The sequence below is a fragment of the Candoia aspera genome, chromosome 4, assembly GCF_035149785.1.
Source record: "Candoia aspera isolate rCanAsp1 chromosome 4, rCanAsp1.hap2, whole genome shotgun sequence".
NCBI classification, from domain to species: domain Eukaryota; kingdom Metazoa; phylum Chordata; class Lepidosauria; order Squamata; family Boidae; genus Candoia; species Candoia aspera.
In genome coordinates, this window is record NC_086156.1 from 74,063,544 (window position 1) to 74,081,609 (window position 18,066).

At 42.7% G+C, this 18,066-nt stretch overlaps 1 protein-coding gene across 1 annotated transcript; it reads left to right on the forward strand.

Moving 5' to 3' along the window:
• Nucleotides 1-1,134: 1,134 nt before the first annotated feature.
• Nucleotides 1,135-16,944, forward strand: WNT9B (Wnt family member 9B). Its single transcript, XM_063302054.1, has 4 exons — nt 1,135-1,247; nt 10,415-10,671; nt 12,713-12,978; nt 15,796-16,944. Exons 1-4 carry the CDS (start codon nt 1,135-1,137, stop codon nt 16,270-16,272), a joined length of 1,113 nt encoding a protein of 370 aa, XP_063158124.1. The 3' UTR covers nt 16,273-16,944.
• Nucleotides 16,945-18,066: the final 1,122 nt, after the last annotated feature.

Here is an 18,066-nt window from a genome sequence, read left to right on the forward strand (position 1 = left end):
GTGGAGAAAATCACCTTTGCTCAACAACTCTATCATGATTTACATACGAGGAAAATACAATAGTATGTGCCCGTAGAGTTGCGGTGCAAATGGCATGCTGCAAAACAGTATCTATACACACCACACACGTGTCACAAATCTGTCCTGGGAAGGCCCTTGGTTGCTTCCGGTTTATTCAACGGTGCTGCAGTGGTGCACACTCTAACTCCACAAATGAATCCTGAATTTGGAAGACTGGCTTCTGCCCTTTTAACAGCAGACATGGAGGGCTCGGGAGAGAGGAATACAGGAAGTCTGATACTACACTTTTCTAAAATCTGAGCCTGGGAGGGACAGCTCCCAGCTCGCTCAGCCAGTGAGAAGGTCTGCTTTCCTCTTCGTAGTGGGGTGTGCGCGTGTGTTAAACAATGCTGGGAAAATACGGGAAAGTTAAAATGGAAAACCAAGAAGAGCGGCAGAATGCAAAGTCCTGCCTGGTGCATTTCGTTGGTAGTTAGTTCAAGGGCAGCTGAGCAAATAGGCCTTCCCAGGGCTTAAATGGATGCCCACCTGGATGGCTCAGTCAACCTCATGTTCTGGATTCTCCCAACAACCTGGCCTTGCAGATTGGGCTTGCACAACCCCAGAAGCTAAATGAGGCTGGCTAGTTTGTGGCTGGGGAAGTGGTGCAAACCTAAATGCTCCCCGTGCTGCCAGGAGGTGATCACTGTTATTTCCCACTCCAGGGGGGACAAGGCAGCTTACAAACTCAAATCCCTACCACCCGCTGGCAATTCCCTGAACTGTAATGCGGTGGCCTAGTAGGGGAAGTACCCCCGACGACCAAGGGCACCATCTCCGTCCTTGTCCTCGCCTGGACTCTAGCTCGACAGCCAGGCCCTGAGCCCAACTGCGCCCACGGGCCAGGAGGACCGTCGGGACCGGGCCCGAGGGTCCAGGAGGGATCCGCGCACCGCGCAGCCCCCGAGGCAAGCCGCCCCTCCCGGCGGCCCTTTGCCCTCGCCCTCCAGCTCGGAGGCGGGACCGAGAGAGGGCGTCCCTCGCCCGCCCAGGTGCCTCTTTAAAGTGATGCGGGAGCGCCGGGCGCTGACAGCGCAGCGCCATGCCGAGCCAAGGAAGCGGCGGATCGCGACCATGCGCCTGCCGCCGGGGGAGACCGCGCTGCTGCCTCCTTTGCGCGCTTCTCTAGCTGCCGCCGCCGCCGCCACTTACTGCCTGCTGGTCCTGCAAGTGGACGCCTATTTCGGGTCAGCGGCGTTTTCTCCTTTTGACACGGCTTCTTTCTTCGGACGTGGGCGCCTCTCCTCTAATTTTCGATTACATCTATTCTACGCAGGTGTTGTCTCCCCCCACCCCGCCGCTTAACTTCCGTTTCTATACAAGTTTTGTTCTGTGTTACTTTTCTATTTTTCTTTCCTCTTTTTTTTTGCCTTTCCCCTTCTGCGCGATTCCCATTTTGGGAATCTTCTGTGCGATTCCCATTTCTCCCTTTGTCTCTGCTTGGATTTCCTTCCCTCCTGCTTTTCTTCCATAATCCTTCCCCACTTTCCAAATCATCTCTTCCTTTTTACTTCTTGCTCTCTTTTGCTCCCTTTGCTTCCAGGTGGCGAACCTAAGCGGCCTTAACAGGTGCTGGGCTGACTTCCCACGCGACAGTCAAGGTGTCCCGTTCCCTTCTGTCCTGTTTGTCTTGAGTGATTCATACCCCTCGCTCCTCACCTCTTTCCTTTTGGTTTTCTGCAGTCAGGCAAGCCAATCTGCTTGGATGCCTGGGTGCAATCCTGAACGCTGCCTCGGGATTACAGTTTTTCCCTTCAGCGCTTTATGCTTTGAAGAAAGTCGCTGTATCTTAATTGCTAGCCAGTTGCATTGCCGGTAATGGTTATACTGCGGATTCTGCACAAACCCAGCTCAAACGTGGGGGAACCATACAGGAGACGGCGTCAGTTTGACTCGCTGGAGGTGATTCCTCACGTCCTCCTCTGCTACTCTCCAGATCATACAGGTTCTTCTTTGCAGCAGATCCGCTGCAAGCTCTTAGCGCTTGCACATGGCATTTGCTGGATTGAAGTGGGTAGTCGATAGAAAACGGATGAGGCTTTATGGGAGACGCGGGGCAAGACCCGACTATACAAATATTGCAAGGTCTTTGGGGGGCATAGGTAAAGGTTTTCACACGCATTCCTCACTACAGTTATGCTTACATATGGATGCCAACCTTTAAGGATTCTGGCATGTTCTGTATTTCATTTCTATGATTTGGAAGCTGCATTTCATTTAAACCTGGCCTTTAATTGTTTTTTTCCCCAAGATGTGCAGAAAAATCTTCCATGCTCTCCAGGTTTTGGAAGTGTTGCTGAACACGCGCACTGGAATAAGGAGCAATCTGGTCTACTGCAAAGTCTGTCATTTAAGTTGATCTGCATGTGCATTTGTTAGGAGTTACAGGATTGGAAGGGAGGACAGGAAGTCTTGTGATTAAATATACAACAAGTGGTGTCTTTTGAAGTTGATACAGACTCAGCCGTGCTGCGACTAGTTCTGCTGAAATTATTGGGGCACCTCCTGACTAGTTAGAACCCCTTGTGATTTCAGAGGATCTCTAAACACGTTTAATTCTGGGTCTAAACTTACATTTCTACATCTTTTTATTCATTACAAACTAGAGGCCATGACATAATACAGCTTCAACTGTTGGGGTAATATATTAATTGAATTTTACTATAAGGAGTGTTTTTGATGCATGTATGTGCATCTTGCAATGCAGGTGTTTGAAATTCTGGATCGTTTAAGATTTGCATCTCAAGAGATTGCGTTTGCATACAAACTTGCATTCTGGCTCAGGGCTGCAATCATACAAATGCTTACCTAAAGGTGAACTCTGTTTTAATCAATGAGACCTATTTATGAGGGAGTGAGATTGTATTATAACATTCCAAAAGTTCCCAGGAGATACATCAGTAAAATACTGTATATATCAAATTTCTCTTGATGAGCAATGGAAGGATGTTAAACTGTGGAATTCTTGTATAATACCTGAGATTTGGGTTTCCATGTAGAGTTTTACTTTTCAAAGCTCAAGCCTTCATTTTGCAAATGCAGACAAATACTTTCATTGGTTTAAATGCCTAACTCTGTTTCACTACTTAATTTGAACAATGCAAATATTACTATTTTTTGGTAAACCTGGAAGCAGAGTTCAGCTTGCCAATAGTGATTAGAGAGCAGCCAATGGTGCTACCAGTGTTTTTGTCTGCTCTTAGTTCTTTTATTCTATTTTAACTTTATCCTTCTCTGTCTTGGCAATTTTCATGTTTGAATGCAATCCTGCAATTCCCCCAAAATATTCAGGTGTGTTTTTACAAATGCCGAGAAGTGAGTTTGCCTACAGAAGCAATAATGTCAGGGCAATTTTCTGACCCTCTTGCAACATACTATATCATGGTTTGTTTATCTATGGTTTCCTGAATAAACTACAGTTGGTTGAGTTCTTGGAAAACATTAAGACGTAAATTGTAGTAAACAAACCACATTGGTTGGGTTCACACAATGCCAAAAGTTAAGCCTCACTGTGGTTTAGTGCAAGGTATAAATCCAGCCAGTGATTTCTGGAATTCACATATAGTTTGGGTTCCAGAAGGCTTCATTGTATACTTACCCTATTCCATATGGTTTAAATGATCCAAATGTAGGTGTTTCCCACATATAACTATGGCATGTTTTCCCACTGTTTCTTCCATCTTTTTTTCTTTCCACAAAAAGTCTGTTAATGGAAGAGCTGCACAATGGTGCCTGATTGTCAGATTAGGGGTTTAGGGATGGCCTCTAGATGTTATAAAGAACAGGTCTCATAATCCCTGGCAGTTGATCATTCTGATGGAACTTGTAGTCTAAAAGAGCTGGAGGGTACCAGATCACCTATTTCTGGACTACAGCACTTTGGAGGTCCTTGTTAGAACTGTTACTCTTACGGTTCATTATTAAGGGTTATAGAAACCAAAACATATGTTGTAAAGCTTTGAAGAATTAACTCCAGAATTCTCTAAAATACTGAGTCTTGAATTCTGAAAGTCAGAAGTGGGATTTTGAGATTTGAGTTGTTTTCAGAGCCTGTGCTCAGTTCTGGATAAAGAGGGGAAAAAATAAAATGCTTTTGAACTGGTGCAAATGCTTTTCCTTACAGGCAAAATGCTACTAAGCCTCCATATATGATTTTTGGGCAAGTTTGAAATGCTGGTGTTCTTTAGTATACAAATAATACTGTTGGAATTCCAGACCAGGAAGCAGACTCAACGTGTACCTGTTTCTGAAATCACTGAGGCTTAAGATAGTAATTTACATACGTTGTATAGATGTTGATTATGAGTGTATTCCCGTTAGGACCAAGTCTGGATCTGACCTGAGGATACCAGCATTACCATGCAGAATTTTACAGAAGTGGCTGCTTCTCTCCTCCCAACAGGTAATCATTGCAGCCCTAGTCAAACCTGACAGCAACCTAGGTACCCTCTAGATCAGTGTTTCTCAATCTTGGCAGCTTGAAGACCTGTGGACTTCAACTCCCAGAATTCCCCAGCCAGTAGCTAGGCTATCCTATTAGCATCTTCCAGGTATGTTGGGACTGCAAGTTTTGACATGCTGGCTGGGAATTCTAGGAATTGTAACTGGGAATTCTAGGAATTGTAACAGACTGAAGAAGGCTGGCCCCTGACACAGCATCTCTTGTCTGGGATGGTGTGTCTGCCTGTATTTTGGATCAGAATGAGATCTCAGTGAACTTTTTCTCCTTTCAGGAAGTGCACATGCATGTCTCTGCTTTATCAAGCAAGAGGTGATACTCTGTTTCCCTCCCAGCTATCACTTCCTTAATGCAAAACAAATATTGATTATTGCTTTAGGTGGATTTGGTTGCTTAAGCAACTTAAGGGAGCCGCAGTCTTGCAACAGCTGTGTTCCTTTAGTTGATAAAACGTTTTATCCCAGTTCTTTATGGGAACTGCTGCATACTTTGAGTTTCCTGTTTGTTATTACCAGCCTTCCAATGCAGGGACCAACCACAAATAAATGCTGGAATTTCTAGATTGTACTTTTTGTTCCTGAAAGCTAATGAGTGGGCCTGTTACTGCTCTTTGTCAGCACTAGGCAAGTTGGATAGTTTAAAAAGTGAACTGGTAGGTTCAAGGAAGATTAGGCTGTCTGTGGGCAATAATGCTCATGCTATTTACTACCTGCTGAATCATAGGCAACTTGCTTTAAATACTGGTTTCTGGGAACTGACGGGAGGTCTGTGAGCTTCCCAAACACATCCAGTTGGCCACTGTGTGACAGAGGATCCAAGAAGTTAAGTCAGGGCAGATAGCTACCTTGGGGCCTGCAGGTATTGGCAGCCCAGGTTCTTCCTTGCCCTGTGGCTTCAAGAAACCTGGTTGTGCTGAGCTCCAGTAGGAACTGCAGTGGACAACCAGGGCCAGTGGAGAAAGGAGCGACCTTCTCCTCCTCTGATGCTCCATGGGGTGCCATTTCTTGGTCAATAGCGGCAGTGTCGTCTCTAGCCTCCCCTTCCTCCTCTAATCAGTTGGGTTGCCTGGAAGGGGCAAGGAGAGCTGGACCACAAGGTGGAAGTGGAACCCTCAGGGTCTCTGCCAACTTCACCAGCATCCACTGACTGCTGCTCTGCTCCTCAGGCCTGCTATGGTGGGATGCAGCTTTGTGACCCTCCTCATCCTCCATTGTCTGGTGGAGAACCTCACCTTAGCTCTGTCACCATTGGAGGGGCTTGCCTTTCAGCCCAAAGAACTCTCCTGATGCACTGGTCTCAGTGTACAGTTGCATTACAGGACTTGATCTGGAGGAGTTGATAGCAGAGGAGGAGAGCAGCACATCTCCATTTTGTTCTACAACCGTGACCAAGAGTTTTCTGGACACGTGGGGGGGACTGAGGCTGACAGGGCAGGTGATGTGGAGAGTAAGGAAGATGACCTTGACAGATATGCAAGATCACTAGGATGATGAAGGGTGAAAAATACTTTAAGTCTACAACAAACAGCGTATGTAATTGCCTGAGACGGACACCTCTCTAATTCACTAAAGTATAAGAAGGAATAGGAGGTACAGCACAATCATACTTGCAAGATTCTGTTACTCTAACCAATCTCAATAAAAGTTTTAGTCATCCCTTGGAGTTGATTTCTTGGTCTGGTCTACCTAGTGGGGCTGACAACCGGACAGACTGCTAAACTAGATGAACCTGATACCTCCTGTGGGGCACTGCTGCTTGAGGATGAAGGGAATTGTAGTTCAACACATCTGGAAGTATTAGAATTTGTCCCAGAAACAGCAGCTCAGGGTTCTGAGCCATTATGAATGGGTTTCCCAACAGAGAAGTGGATGATAGATAGCAAAACTGAAAGCTACTGATGAAATGTTTCTGCAGATAGCTAGAAAGCATTTTTTTAGAGTAAAGAACTTGGGCAAGGTGATGGAGACTGCATTTAAGAAACAGGACCCATAGGACAGAATTTTATGTATTGGAGGGGCTCATAAATTTGTATTTAAGTTCGATTTCATCAAGTACAGCTGAGACAGGCAAACCAGGGCCGATGTCCTATTAAGCAATAATTTCCTAATACTTTCAAAAAGTGTCAGAGCAACTACTCTCAATGTTTAACTTACTGAAAACATTCAGTTTCATTTTAATATTAATTCTGCAACCAGCGATTAATCTCTAAATCAGCGTTCCCTACTCTGGCCCCAGTTATGTTAGACTGTATTTCTCATAATTCACAACCAGCATTAGGAACACAACGTTTTGGAGGTTCAGCCGATACCAATAGCTCGGGATCTAGGGCGGTTTTTGTCTAATCCGAGAAGTACTGTTATCTACAGTAAATAATTCTATAAATTGATGTTTACAGGTCCATCACAGAACGTTGCATGGTAGTCGTCCCACCCGCCCCCCAAGCATTGTGAATTCCACAGCGATTTGGAAATTACTGTCTTCTGTTGGAGCCCTTCTGTTTCACTCCCAAACTGATTGGAACTCAAGGTGCTAACAGGAAATTAGAATAGGGCAGGTATTCTAGGAACCTCAGCTGGTATGCGGGCGCTACACTGACACGGAGCTTGTATTTTGATGAAACTGCGGCCATTTTGTTCTCTGTTGGTTATTTGGAAATCTACTTACTTAATCATTAACCAACATCGTGCATTGGCCGGAAGAAGACCTCTGGGTGGGTGGGCGGGTTGGAGCATTCCACCCTTGGTAGGCGATAAGCATCTCTCCCTTTGCATGCTCTCCCAAGACTGGAGGCCTTTTGGCTGCACGGCGCTGTGCGTATGCATGCTTGACAGATCACAGGTTCGGATGTACAACCTGTCCTGTAAATGAACTTGGGTCAGGTCCAGCAAATGCCCAACCTCAGGACTGGGTTACATACAGGTGGCAGAGGCAAAATCTTGAGGGCAATAACCACCAGCGGTGTGAGTAATGCTGGGATATGGAATGATGATGTTCTGGATGCAGATAAAGTATACAGTAAAAAAACAGATTTGTGTTCAACTTCCTGGCAGTTTTTCTCCCTTTTTTCTTTTACTAATAGGCAACCTTGGAGAGTGGGGTTGAGTGAGAAGATACCTGACCCTTTCCTCACATATTTTTAAGAGTCAGAATCAAACCACCTGCACTCAAGGTGTTTCCTACCCATTAAAACCACATTGTTGGAGGAACTTTCTTTCTTAGGTTAGGTTTTGAGCATTGAGGTCCTGTATGAAAAACTGAATGATTCCTCTAGCTTGACAATCTTTTTCTTCTATAATACATTAATTTGGGTGGTTACAGATAGAAAGATGGTAGAATCATGATGGTAATGAAGTAATGTAGCAACAGTGCTAGAAATATGTGCTATGGATAAATTAGTCTGGGCATTCAGAGTGACCCACCTTTTCAAACTTGGTAAAACTACAAAATCCCAGTCAGTTTAAGATTTAATTCATGATTTACTTTCAGGTCCAAATCTGGCCCATAAAAAGGAACTATTATTTGTTCTCAGTACCATTCCAGTTTGTAAAGATGTCATCTAAATATTTCTTATACTACCTTTATATTAATTACCCTTATATAGTATGTATATGGTCTAGCTCAGCATTTTTCAACTTCAGCAACTTGAAGATGAGTGGACTTCAACTCCCAGAATTGAAGAGAGTGGAAGTCCACTCATCTTCAAGTTGCTGAGGTTGAGAAGCACTGGTCCAGCTAATGTGGCAGCAACTAGCCAACCTTGGTTGATTTGGAAAAAAGCTAAGCAGGATGAGAGGAAATTCCAGGGTAGTAGGATAGATTGAAAACTAAAAAAAAAAAATCCTCAAAAGAAAAAGGCAATGGCAAACTATCTTTCATTCTCTTTGGTGATACCAAAATTTTGAAGACAAATTTTGAGGACATTAGTATCATACAATGTACATATAAATTGAATTATTTTTTTAGTATATGGTTATAGTATAATTGAATAGCACTGAATATAGACAAAGGGGCAGCCTTTGAAATGATTTAACTTATTCAAATACAGGCTAGTTGTGTGGATTTTGGAACTTTTTGTACCACATGCAATATTCCAGAACAACTTCCTCACAAATCCAGTTAAAGAATTTAACTGCTATTTCTGACAGAATCTAGTTTAATGGGAGTAAATGGAAGTGTTCTTTTGATAATTCATCTAGATCAGTGTTTTTCAACTTTAGCAAATTTAAGATGTGTGGACTTCAACTCTTAGAATTCAGTGCTGGCTGGGGAATTCTGGGAGTTGAAGTCCACACATCTAAGGTTGAAAAACACTGATCTACAGATCCATGGTAGGGGAAAAGAGATACCTCTACAGAATATGGTTTTAGTCTCCCCCTTTTTTTTCTACAAGTACTATAAAGTACTACTAAGTATAATTGCAGCTTTCTTCCATCTGGGCCTTCCAGTTACGTTCATCTGTAGTCCCTATCACCTTTGATAGTCATCCTAGTGGGGAATGATTGGAGACTTTGTCTAATAGCTATAGAGGGCATTAGCTAAAGGAAAGCTATCCTAAAATCCACCCCAACATTTGTTCCCTTTTCAAAGATTTTTCTTTTACCAAAACCTTTTCCTTCTTCGAAGATAAGTTTTGACCACAGAGAAAAGGAAACCATCTCCTCTGGGCCAAAATGTAAGTAGTAGACTATTTGTACTTCAGCAGACTGAATTTAAAAAAAGCATATCTTCTACCAAATAGACTACTGGATGTTGGTGATCTGTTCTCCTCCTCTACCGTGCTTTGCTTCCCTGGGGCTGTAGGAAATCCTTCTTCCTTATGGAACCCAAGATGCTACACTGCGGTTTCATGTCTTCCTACAGCTATTTTTGGTATGGTATTAGGAGACATCTTTAACTGTAGATATGACCTCAGGAGTTTCTAATTAGAGAAGTTTAGAGTCTCCATTAGAGTGTGAACACTTGGTTCTTTTTAATCTCCCTCCAGCTATTTATACTGTAGCTTGAGGCAAGCATTCAACCTCCAAATTTGTCTGATCACCTCACTGTAGATAATCTTGAAATCTTGCCAAGCTGTTTTTCTCTCCTGCAGGTGAAGTCCCAAGGTGCATCACTACCGTTCCATAGACAGAGCTTTTCTGCTTCTTTTCCTCAGATACAGGATTTTCAGTGGAACTGCTTCATACCTTCTCCCACCACTCATCAATTGTATTGAAGCCATTAGTGGACAGCTAGGACCACTGAATGGAGCAGAGCTTAATACAGCGAAAAGACGTGCACAGAAAAAGAATATTATTTAAAATAGCATTAATGAGACGTTAGAGAAATGTAGGTTATTGATCTCACACACTTAGCCCACCCAAGCATAAAGAATCACACACTTAGACAAAGTAGTTTCAAAAGTAAGCAAAAAGTCTTACTCATTTATTTGATCCAGTTATATCCATTCAGAAAAATGATCCTTGTTTCTTTCTTTCCCTAAACTGAATTAACCCTTAGCCCTTATTGCTGTTAAAGGCTGCATGCAGAAAGGGGGAACCTCCTGATTCTAGGCCCCATGCATGGCGCCCAGGATGGAAGGAGAAGCAGCTGCATGCTTCCTTCCCAGATGGTGGAAGAAGGAGGAAGTGAAGAATGTGGGAGGGATAACAAACAGCTTCCTCCAGAAGCACATAGAGAATTGCATCATAGAACAAACTCATCCACATGCTAATGAGGCATGCTGATTTGCTGAGACCTCCTGCTTCATTTCCCTACAGTCATCTCTAACTCGGACCTAAGCTTATATGGGATAGATGACTGATGGGCATCGTATTGATAGTCTGTTAATGCCTAGGGCAACAATGCATCCTCTGGTTTATCCTGTCTCAAGCCAAGACTTACTTTTCTTTCTCTTAGCCTGACCGGAAAAGAAACCTTGACTCAGTTTCCTCTGCTGGGATCCTCAACAAATCCTGCCCATTGGAAGGCTCACTTGAAGCAATGTGACCTGCTGAGGCTTTCCCAGAAGCAAAAGAGGCTTTGTCGTCGGGAGCCGGGGCTGGCTGAGACTTTGCGGGATGCCATTCGGCTCGGGGTCCTTGAGTGCCAGTACCAGTTTCGCAATGAGCGTTGGAACTGCAGCCTCGATGGGAGGGCGAACCTGTTGAAGAGAGGTAGGTAGGAGTGTCTGTTGTATTAGCTTCTGGAGCTCGAAAAGACAGAAGCTTCTCCTCCCTGCTTCTTTCTCTTTGGGCCCTCCAATTCCTTCAGGCCTAATTGGATGCTAGGAGAAAAGACATCACAGGAGAGATAGTCTAATCTTGACAATAAACCCACAAAAGTTACTAGCCTGCCATTTTTTAAACTAACCTAGTTACCTCTATTTCTGTTTTGAATGCAGGGAAGAGGAAGCCTCCTCTGTGCCCAAAATACAAGTACTAGGCTGTTAGAACTTCAGCAGGCTAACTAAAAAAAAAACCAGCCATATATCTTCTACCAAATATGGATGACCTTTTCTCCTCTTCTAGCTTGCTGAGCTTCCCTAGGCTTGTAGGAAAGTGATCTTCCTCCCTGTGCAATTATTATAGGAACTAGTTAGGCTGGTGGGGAAGGATAAAACAATCCACTTCTCCTTTGCCAGCCTGTGGAATTGCCTGCATGGCATTCCTACTCACTTCTGTTTCCAGATCACTTGTTAAATATAAGGTGATGATAACCCAGTGTTTGCACTCAGGTATGCTTTGTTCCTAAAAGTATGCTGGAACCTGAGCACATATTATTTGTATTAAACATTTTAAGCCTCGTGTGGCACAGAGTGGTAGGCAGCAGTATTGCAACCAAAACTCTCCCTGCGACCCGAGTTCGATGCCAGCGGAAGCCGGATTCTCGGGTAGCTGGCTCAGGCCAACTCAGCCTTCCATCCTTCCGAGGTCGGTAAAATGAGTACCCAGCTTGCTGGGGAAGGTGACCACTGGGGAAGGCAATGGCAAACCACCCCGCTCTATAGTCTGCCAAGAAAACGTCGTGAAAGTGGAGTCCCTCCAGAGGGTCAGACATGAGTTGGTGCTTGCACAGGGGACCTTTCACACAAACCTTTTATACCAGTTTCCATTGTTCAAAGTTGTTTGCAAAGCAGTAGGATGTGATTTTTAAAAATCTTTTACAATAGCTAGTAGTCTAGGACTCTAATCCTACACACTGTTGCTTTGCAATAAATCTAGCGGAATGGAATTGGAGATACTTCTAAGAACACATGTATAGGATTGTGCAGCAAGATTTTTTAAAAAAAGGATAGAGAAGACTTCAAACAAAATGTTAATAAAAGACTATGCCTTGTAAAAAAAAATAAGGGAAAACATTTCAAATGTTCAGTTCTGTTTCTAGGTATTGATCAATAGTAAGAGTCTGCTTGGAGTGCCAGTTTGATCTAGCCATTAAGGTGCTGGACTAGGAGTAGGGAAACCAGAGTTGTAGACTTGCCTTAGGCCCAGATGCCAGCTGGGTGACTTTAGGCCAGTCTCTCGCTTTCAGCATTAGGAAGAAGGCAGTGGGAAACCAGTTCTCAAAAATGTTGTCAGGAAAACTGCAGGGACTTGCCCATTTAGTCATCAGAAGTCAAGACTAACTCAAAGGCATAAAAGAAGAAGCTTCTGCTTATCTTGCTAGCAGACATTTAACTAAATTAATAACTTTCCAACAGAGCAACCAAATGACTTAGTTTGAAGAGCTAAGGACCATGGCGGGCCTTACCTTTCTGACAGGAGGGAGCCCAGGCAAACCTTCAACCCATGCAGTAGCAGAACTGATAGGTCAGGTAGATGACTGTACCATAGCGTGACTAAAGGACCTGTTCCTCTTAGTACAAACTGCTAAAGTATTACTGCAGCCTGAAGGAGCTGAAGCCTGAGATGGAGGGCTACCTTATTGAAAGCCCATATTCCAGAACCAGTCAGGCTGTATGAGTGGATGTCTGGAGGAATGGGAGTGAGAGTGATGCGCGCATCATGACATAATTTCATGAGTAATGTGAATTATGTGCTCTATGTCATTTGCATGATGATATCTTGACATGTGTAACCCCATCATAGCTTCTACCAGATGTCTGTTCAGGCATGCAAATATTACAAGGGCTTCTTTTCTGCATCCCCACCTCCAGCTCAGATTTATTCAGTCCTCATAACCCGTTCTCACTCCTGCTTGGCTTTGTTTTCCCAGGTTTCAAGGAAACGGCATTTCTCTATGCCGTGTCTTCAGCAGCATTAACTCACTCTCTAGCTCGGGCATGTAGTGCTGGGCGAATGGAGCGCTGTAGCTGTGACGATTCTCCTGATTTAGAGAACCGCAAAGCCTGGCAGTGGGGCGTGTGTGGTGACAACCTCAAGTATAGCACCAGGTTCCTGAAGAATTTCCTGGGCCAGAAGAAGGTTGGGAAAGATCTGAGGGCCAAGGTGGACATCCATAACACAAATGTGGGCATCAAGGTAAGGGTGGAGTTGCTGCAGGACCTGTTCGGGGTGGGCGGGGGGGAGGGGAGAGAGAGATGGCAGCTCTAAAAATCTTTGTCACTAGTCCACTCCCACTGGGAGATTAACCAGACTCTGAAATACTAGATCTGTATCTTTCTTGGCAGCATATGCTCAAAACAGTGGTCTCCACAGTGATACTATACAAGTGATTACACAAGCAATAGTTTGAGGTTTCTAGTTCTTAATGCTGCAGAATAGCATAAGATAGACTGTAGCATAAAACAAGTATTCTTAACGAGGTGGGTCATTTTTTTCTTCCTGTTGATTCCGACTCTACCTTCTGACAACATCTTTTCAAGATCCTAAACCGGCAACCCTAAGGCAAAGATTGGGTCAGAAATGTGCCACCGATTCTAGGATATCCTCAAAAGCTTGCATGGATGGGGCTTGAGAAGTGGGGGAGAGAATAAATGCACTTATGTACACTTCTTACAACAGGGTTTTGTCAGCCTGGCATCCTCCAGGTAAATTGGGTTACAACTCCCATCATCCCTCTTCCACCCTACTGTATCTTGCTTTTTAGACTTGACTTGAACTGGATGGACATTCAGAGAGAACATAAAGCATTTTCCAAAAAGATTCTTACTACAATATAAAAAAAACCTGCGGCTCCCACAGCAAGCATTTGCTTAAGAGGCATTTCCCTTGTTTTTCATAAGGGATGGAGTTTTCTACATATGCTCACATCATCCAAAAATAGAGAAGACACACTATTTGGTTCAGAAATTGCTTTCACTTGTGAATCTGATTGTTGGGTTAATGATACACGCTTAAATCCCATAGTCAGTGCTGTCCTCTGCACGTCAACTCAGGAGTCAGATGCATCGTTTCAATGGCCTTACTATCAGATATGCTGTGTGTGAGATTGTGACCTAAAATAATGAGGAAGCAAACAGTGACAACAGTAGCCCTGAATGATACGGATACTGTGTTTCCAGTTACGCTATGCTAATGCAAAATGCTTTAGTAAAACTGATTTTACCACCGCTGACCTTGATTTTAAATCTGTCGTTAAAATTTGCTGGATTTTGATAATGTCTTCTTTACATGCGCACACACTTAATAATATAGAAAAAGAAGTAGAAAAGAAGGAAAAAGAAAAAAATAATAAAGAAATGGCTTCCAGTCCTCTTAACAGCAGTTATAAGTACATTTATATTTTGCCCTCTCTCTCTAAGGTTACATCAAAGTTTCCTTCTTTCCATAGTCTACCCTTTCTAATCATAGATCCATAACTCCTCAGTTCATTTTTTTTCTTTTTTCAGCAAAAAGTCCATAAGGGCTTCCAGTCACTAAAAAATGTAGTACTTGATCCTTCTCTAAGCAAACAAATTAATTTTGCCATCTCGGCTAGATCTGTTGTCTTCACCAACCATTCCTCCGTTGTGGGTATTTTAGAATCTTTCCACTTTTGCGCATGTAGTTGTCTTGCAGCAGTAATCATATATAAAAACAATCTGCCATGGCTTTTTTCTAGTTGTCCATTAATCCCAACGAAAAAAAACCTTCTGGTTTCAGTTGAAACTTAGTCTTAGACACAACATTCTTTGTGTCAGTATATGTATTTGATCCCAAAATTTTCTGGCTTTTTTACAAGTCCAGCAAGCCTGATAAAATAAACCTTCATGCTGTCCACATTTCCAGCATAAATTTGAAGTACCTTTATACATTCTAGATAATTTTTCTGGAGTGATATACCAATGGTACATCATTTTATAAAAATTCTCTTTTATATTATTATAATATAATGTGAATTTCAATCCTTTCAGCCACATGTTTTCCCACTGTTCCAACAATATATCAAGTCCAAAATTCTTAGCCTGTTTTATCATACACTCTTTCACTTGTTCATTTCAAATTTCAACAAGATTTTACACATTTTGACAATTATCTGTTCATCATATGTACATAATTCAACTTCAACTTCTGTCACTCAGTTCCAAATGTCCTGTTACGTACCTTAAATCTTTCTCTTAATTGTGTGTACAAAACCATTGAAAACTAAATCCCTCTGTAGCCAGTTGTTCTCTTGATTTCATCTTATAGTCTCCATGCTCTTGTTCTAACAATGCTCAGTAGGTTAACCATTTCTCTTTACCTCCTGTTTCTTTCCTATAAAATGCTTCATGTGCTGAGATCCATAAAGGCATTTTTGGGCACAATCTGGGTTTATATCTATTCTATATTATAGATTCTGATGTCTTCAAAAGGAGATCCCAATGTGAAACTGCTGAACTGTTTTGGATTTAATCAGGACTGTGAATTTCTTACTCATGCAGAAGTTAAATTTTTACAACGTGGTTGGTACAATTTTGTACATGTGAGAGTGGGCTTTAGTTGACAAAGGCTTATGTTGCAATAACTGCTTGGTCTTTAAGATGTAACTTGATTTCCTTTGCCTTTTATGAATCTAAGTTTGCTTATTTATTTGTTAGATTTCTATTGTGTCTTTCCTCCAGGGACTCAAGATAACATATGGGAGGGTCCTCTCTTCAGTTTATACATACAGTAAGAGTCCTGTGAGGCAAGTTGGGCTGAAAGCATGATTGAACCAAAGTTACCCAGTGAGTAAGGGTAACTCTGATTGTGGGTGGACTTAAACCAGGGGTGTTCCTAGATTCAGTGGTGAACTATTTGGAGAAGCCATTTCTACCTGGATGGTCAAATCTACTTGACACGGATGGTCTTGCATTATAAATTTTCTCATTGTCTTTGAAACTCTTCTTTCAACTTTGTAACATAGTTAATAATATTCTCCTTTCCCTTTCACAGGCTGTGAAAAATGGCCTCAAGACCACTTGCAAGTGCCATGGTGTGTCTGGCTCATGTGCTGTGAGAACTTGCTGGAAACAGCTGTCCCCTTTCCATGAGACAGGAAAGCTCCTCAAGCTACGCTATGATGGTGCTGTCAAGGTCTTCAGTGCCACCAATGACGCCATGGGCCAATCAGAGCTTGTGAGCCCCCAGCATCATGGCCGCTTGGCTAAAGGTCCTGCTGCTCCACGCCCCACTGATCTGGTTTATATGGAAGATTCTCCTAGCTTCTGCCGGTCTAGCAGATATTCAGTGGGCACTGCTGGAAGGACGTGTTCCCGTGAGGCCAACTGTGACAGTATGTGCTGTGGCCGGGGTTACAATATCCAGACCCACATTGTTACCTTCTCTTGCCATTGCCAGGTGCAGTGGTGCTGCTATGTGGAATGTCAGCAGTGCATGCAGGAAGAGGTGGTTTACAGCTGCAAGCAATAAGACATTGAACCGGGGAGCTGGAGGACAAGGGCCATTTTGCCTTAGGACTGCATCTAGGTCTAGATATCATGATGACTTGGGCTTCCTTGATATCATTGTTTCCTCCTTGATATTGGATCTAAAAGCTAAAATAGGGGTAATTTGCACCAGGTCTAAGCAATGGAATTACTGATTTGGAGTCCAGCAGGCAAGGAGAAAGCATAAAATGGGTGCAAACCAGCCCTCAGGACTGACTGCTTCTGCTGGACAGAGTCAAAGAACTCTGCTCAGAAGATGTATAAGGACCTATCTTATACTGCCAGGCCATTGGTTCATCCGTCTTAGGGCTGTTTATTCTCATTGAAATAAGATATGTTTCCTAACCTGAGACCTCTTCAGTTAACAGTTATTGAGGGCAGAAATGGAAGCTTTAAAGTGGCAGGTTTCAGAACATGAGCACGTTCCAGTATAGTAACTTTAGCACTCAAGATGGTGAGAAAAGATAACTAATTTGCAACTGTTTGAATAAAATATGAATTAAATTTCCTGGTTTTGATGTCCTGGAACACAAACTGTGACAGCCAAACAATATCTAGGACTAGAGTGGGGAACTCCAGTCTGTGGATCTAACCCAGCTTGCCAGGTGGGCTGTCTGGCCTGCAGAATCTCAAGCAACGGAGCTCCTCCAAAGCTTCATCCCTCCCATTGCTACTGTCCCACTCTGTTTCACTTGCATCTCTACTTTTTTTTTGTGAAAAAGGGAGAGCATAACTGAAGCTAGCAGCTGTGGATTTTACTAGCCCTGCTGCCAGGATGCTCCCTGTTTGTCCCTATTAAGAGAAATGGATAATGTCAATATTTCGTTGGTTAAATCCTATCTGTGACATCACCTGATGTATTAGACCAGATGTTGGGCTAGGAATTGGCCCTAGAACAGATCCCATTCTCTGGTTTAGAAGAACAAAAGGATGGCAGGCAACTTCAAAATGAAACAAATGTTTGGTAGTGCACAGTGGTTAAGGTACTTCTTTGTTTTGTTTCATTATGTCTTATTATTTTTAGCAAATATTAAAATTAGAGAATAGCATAGCTCTAGTTTATGTATTCTTCTGAACTGTATGATTTACCAGAGTTCTTGCCATTTAAACCCACATATCTGGAGAGTGGGCAAGTTACTCAAAAGTACATCAAGATCTTAATAACATTTGCACGTTATGGCATGCTTTGGGAGTAGTTTTCCTTGCAGAATCTAGATTTTTGTGGAAGTTACTAATATTACTGCTAATACGGGTATCTGATCTGGATGTAGATAAAGAGAGCTAAAAATAGTGTATAAAATGTTGAGACTTAGGGTTGAAGGAGCAATAATTGAGGCTTATATTTCATAATTTCATATATTTCAGATCCTGTTTTTCAGAGGAGATTTCTCTATTTCAATCTCCCAGTTTAAATGTGTCTTAGATAAAAAATAATAGAGACTTGAAATTATGGGCTTTGGAGTTGCCATCAACAATTACTACCTGGGCAGCTGACTGAGCAGATGTACAAGTTAACCATTTCTAAGTTTAAACTTATACATATGGAACTAGAAATTTACACATACAGAACTAGATGCAAATTTATACATATACAGATAGAACTAGAAAGAAAATAATTCTGAGGTTTTTGGCAACACATTAGCTACTTTGGTTAGTCACTTGAGAACAAAAGATGGCTAAATTGGGTTATTTAAGCCTTTGTAAGCCATTAGAAGTGGCTCTGGTGGACTGTGAATTTGGTAGATCACAAGCAGGGTCAGCCTGTATAAATCATTGC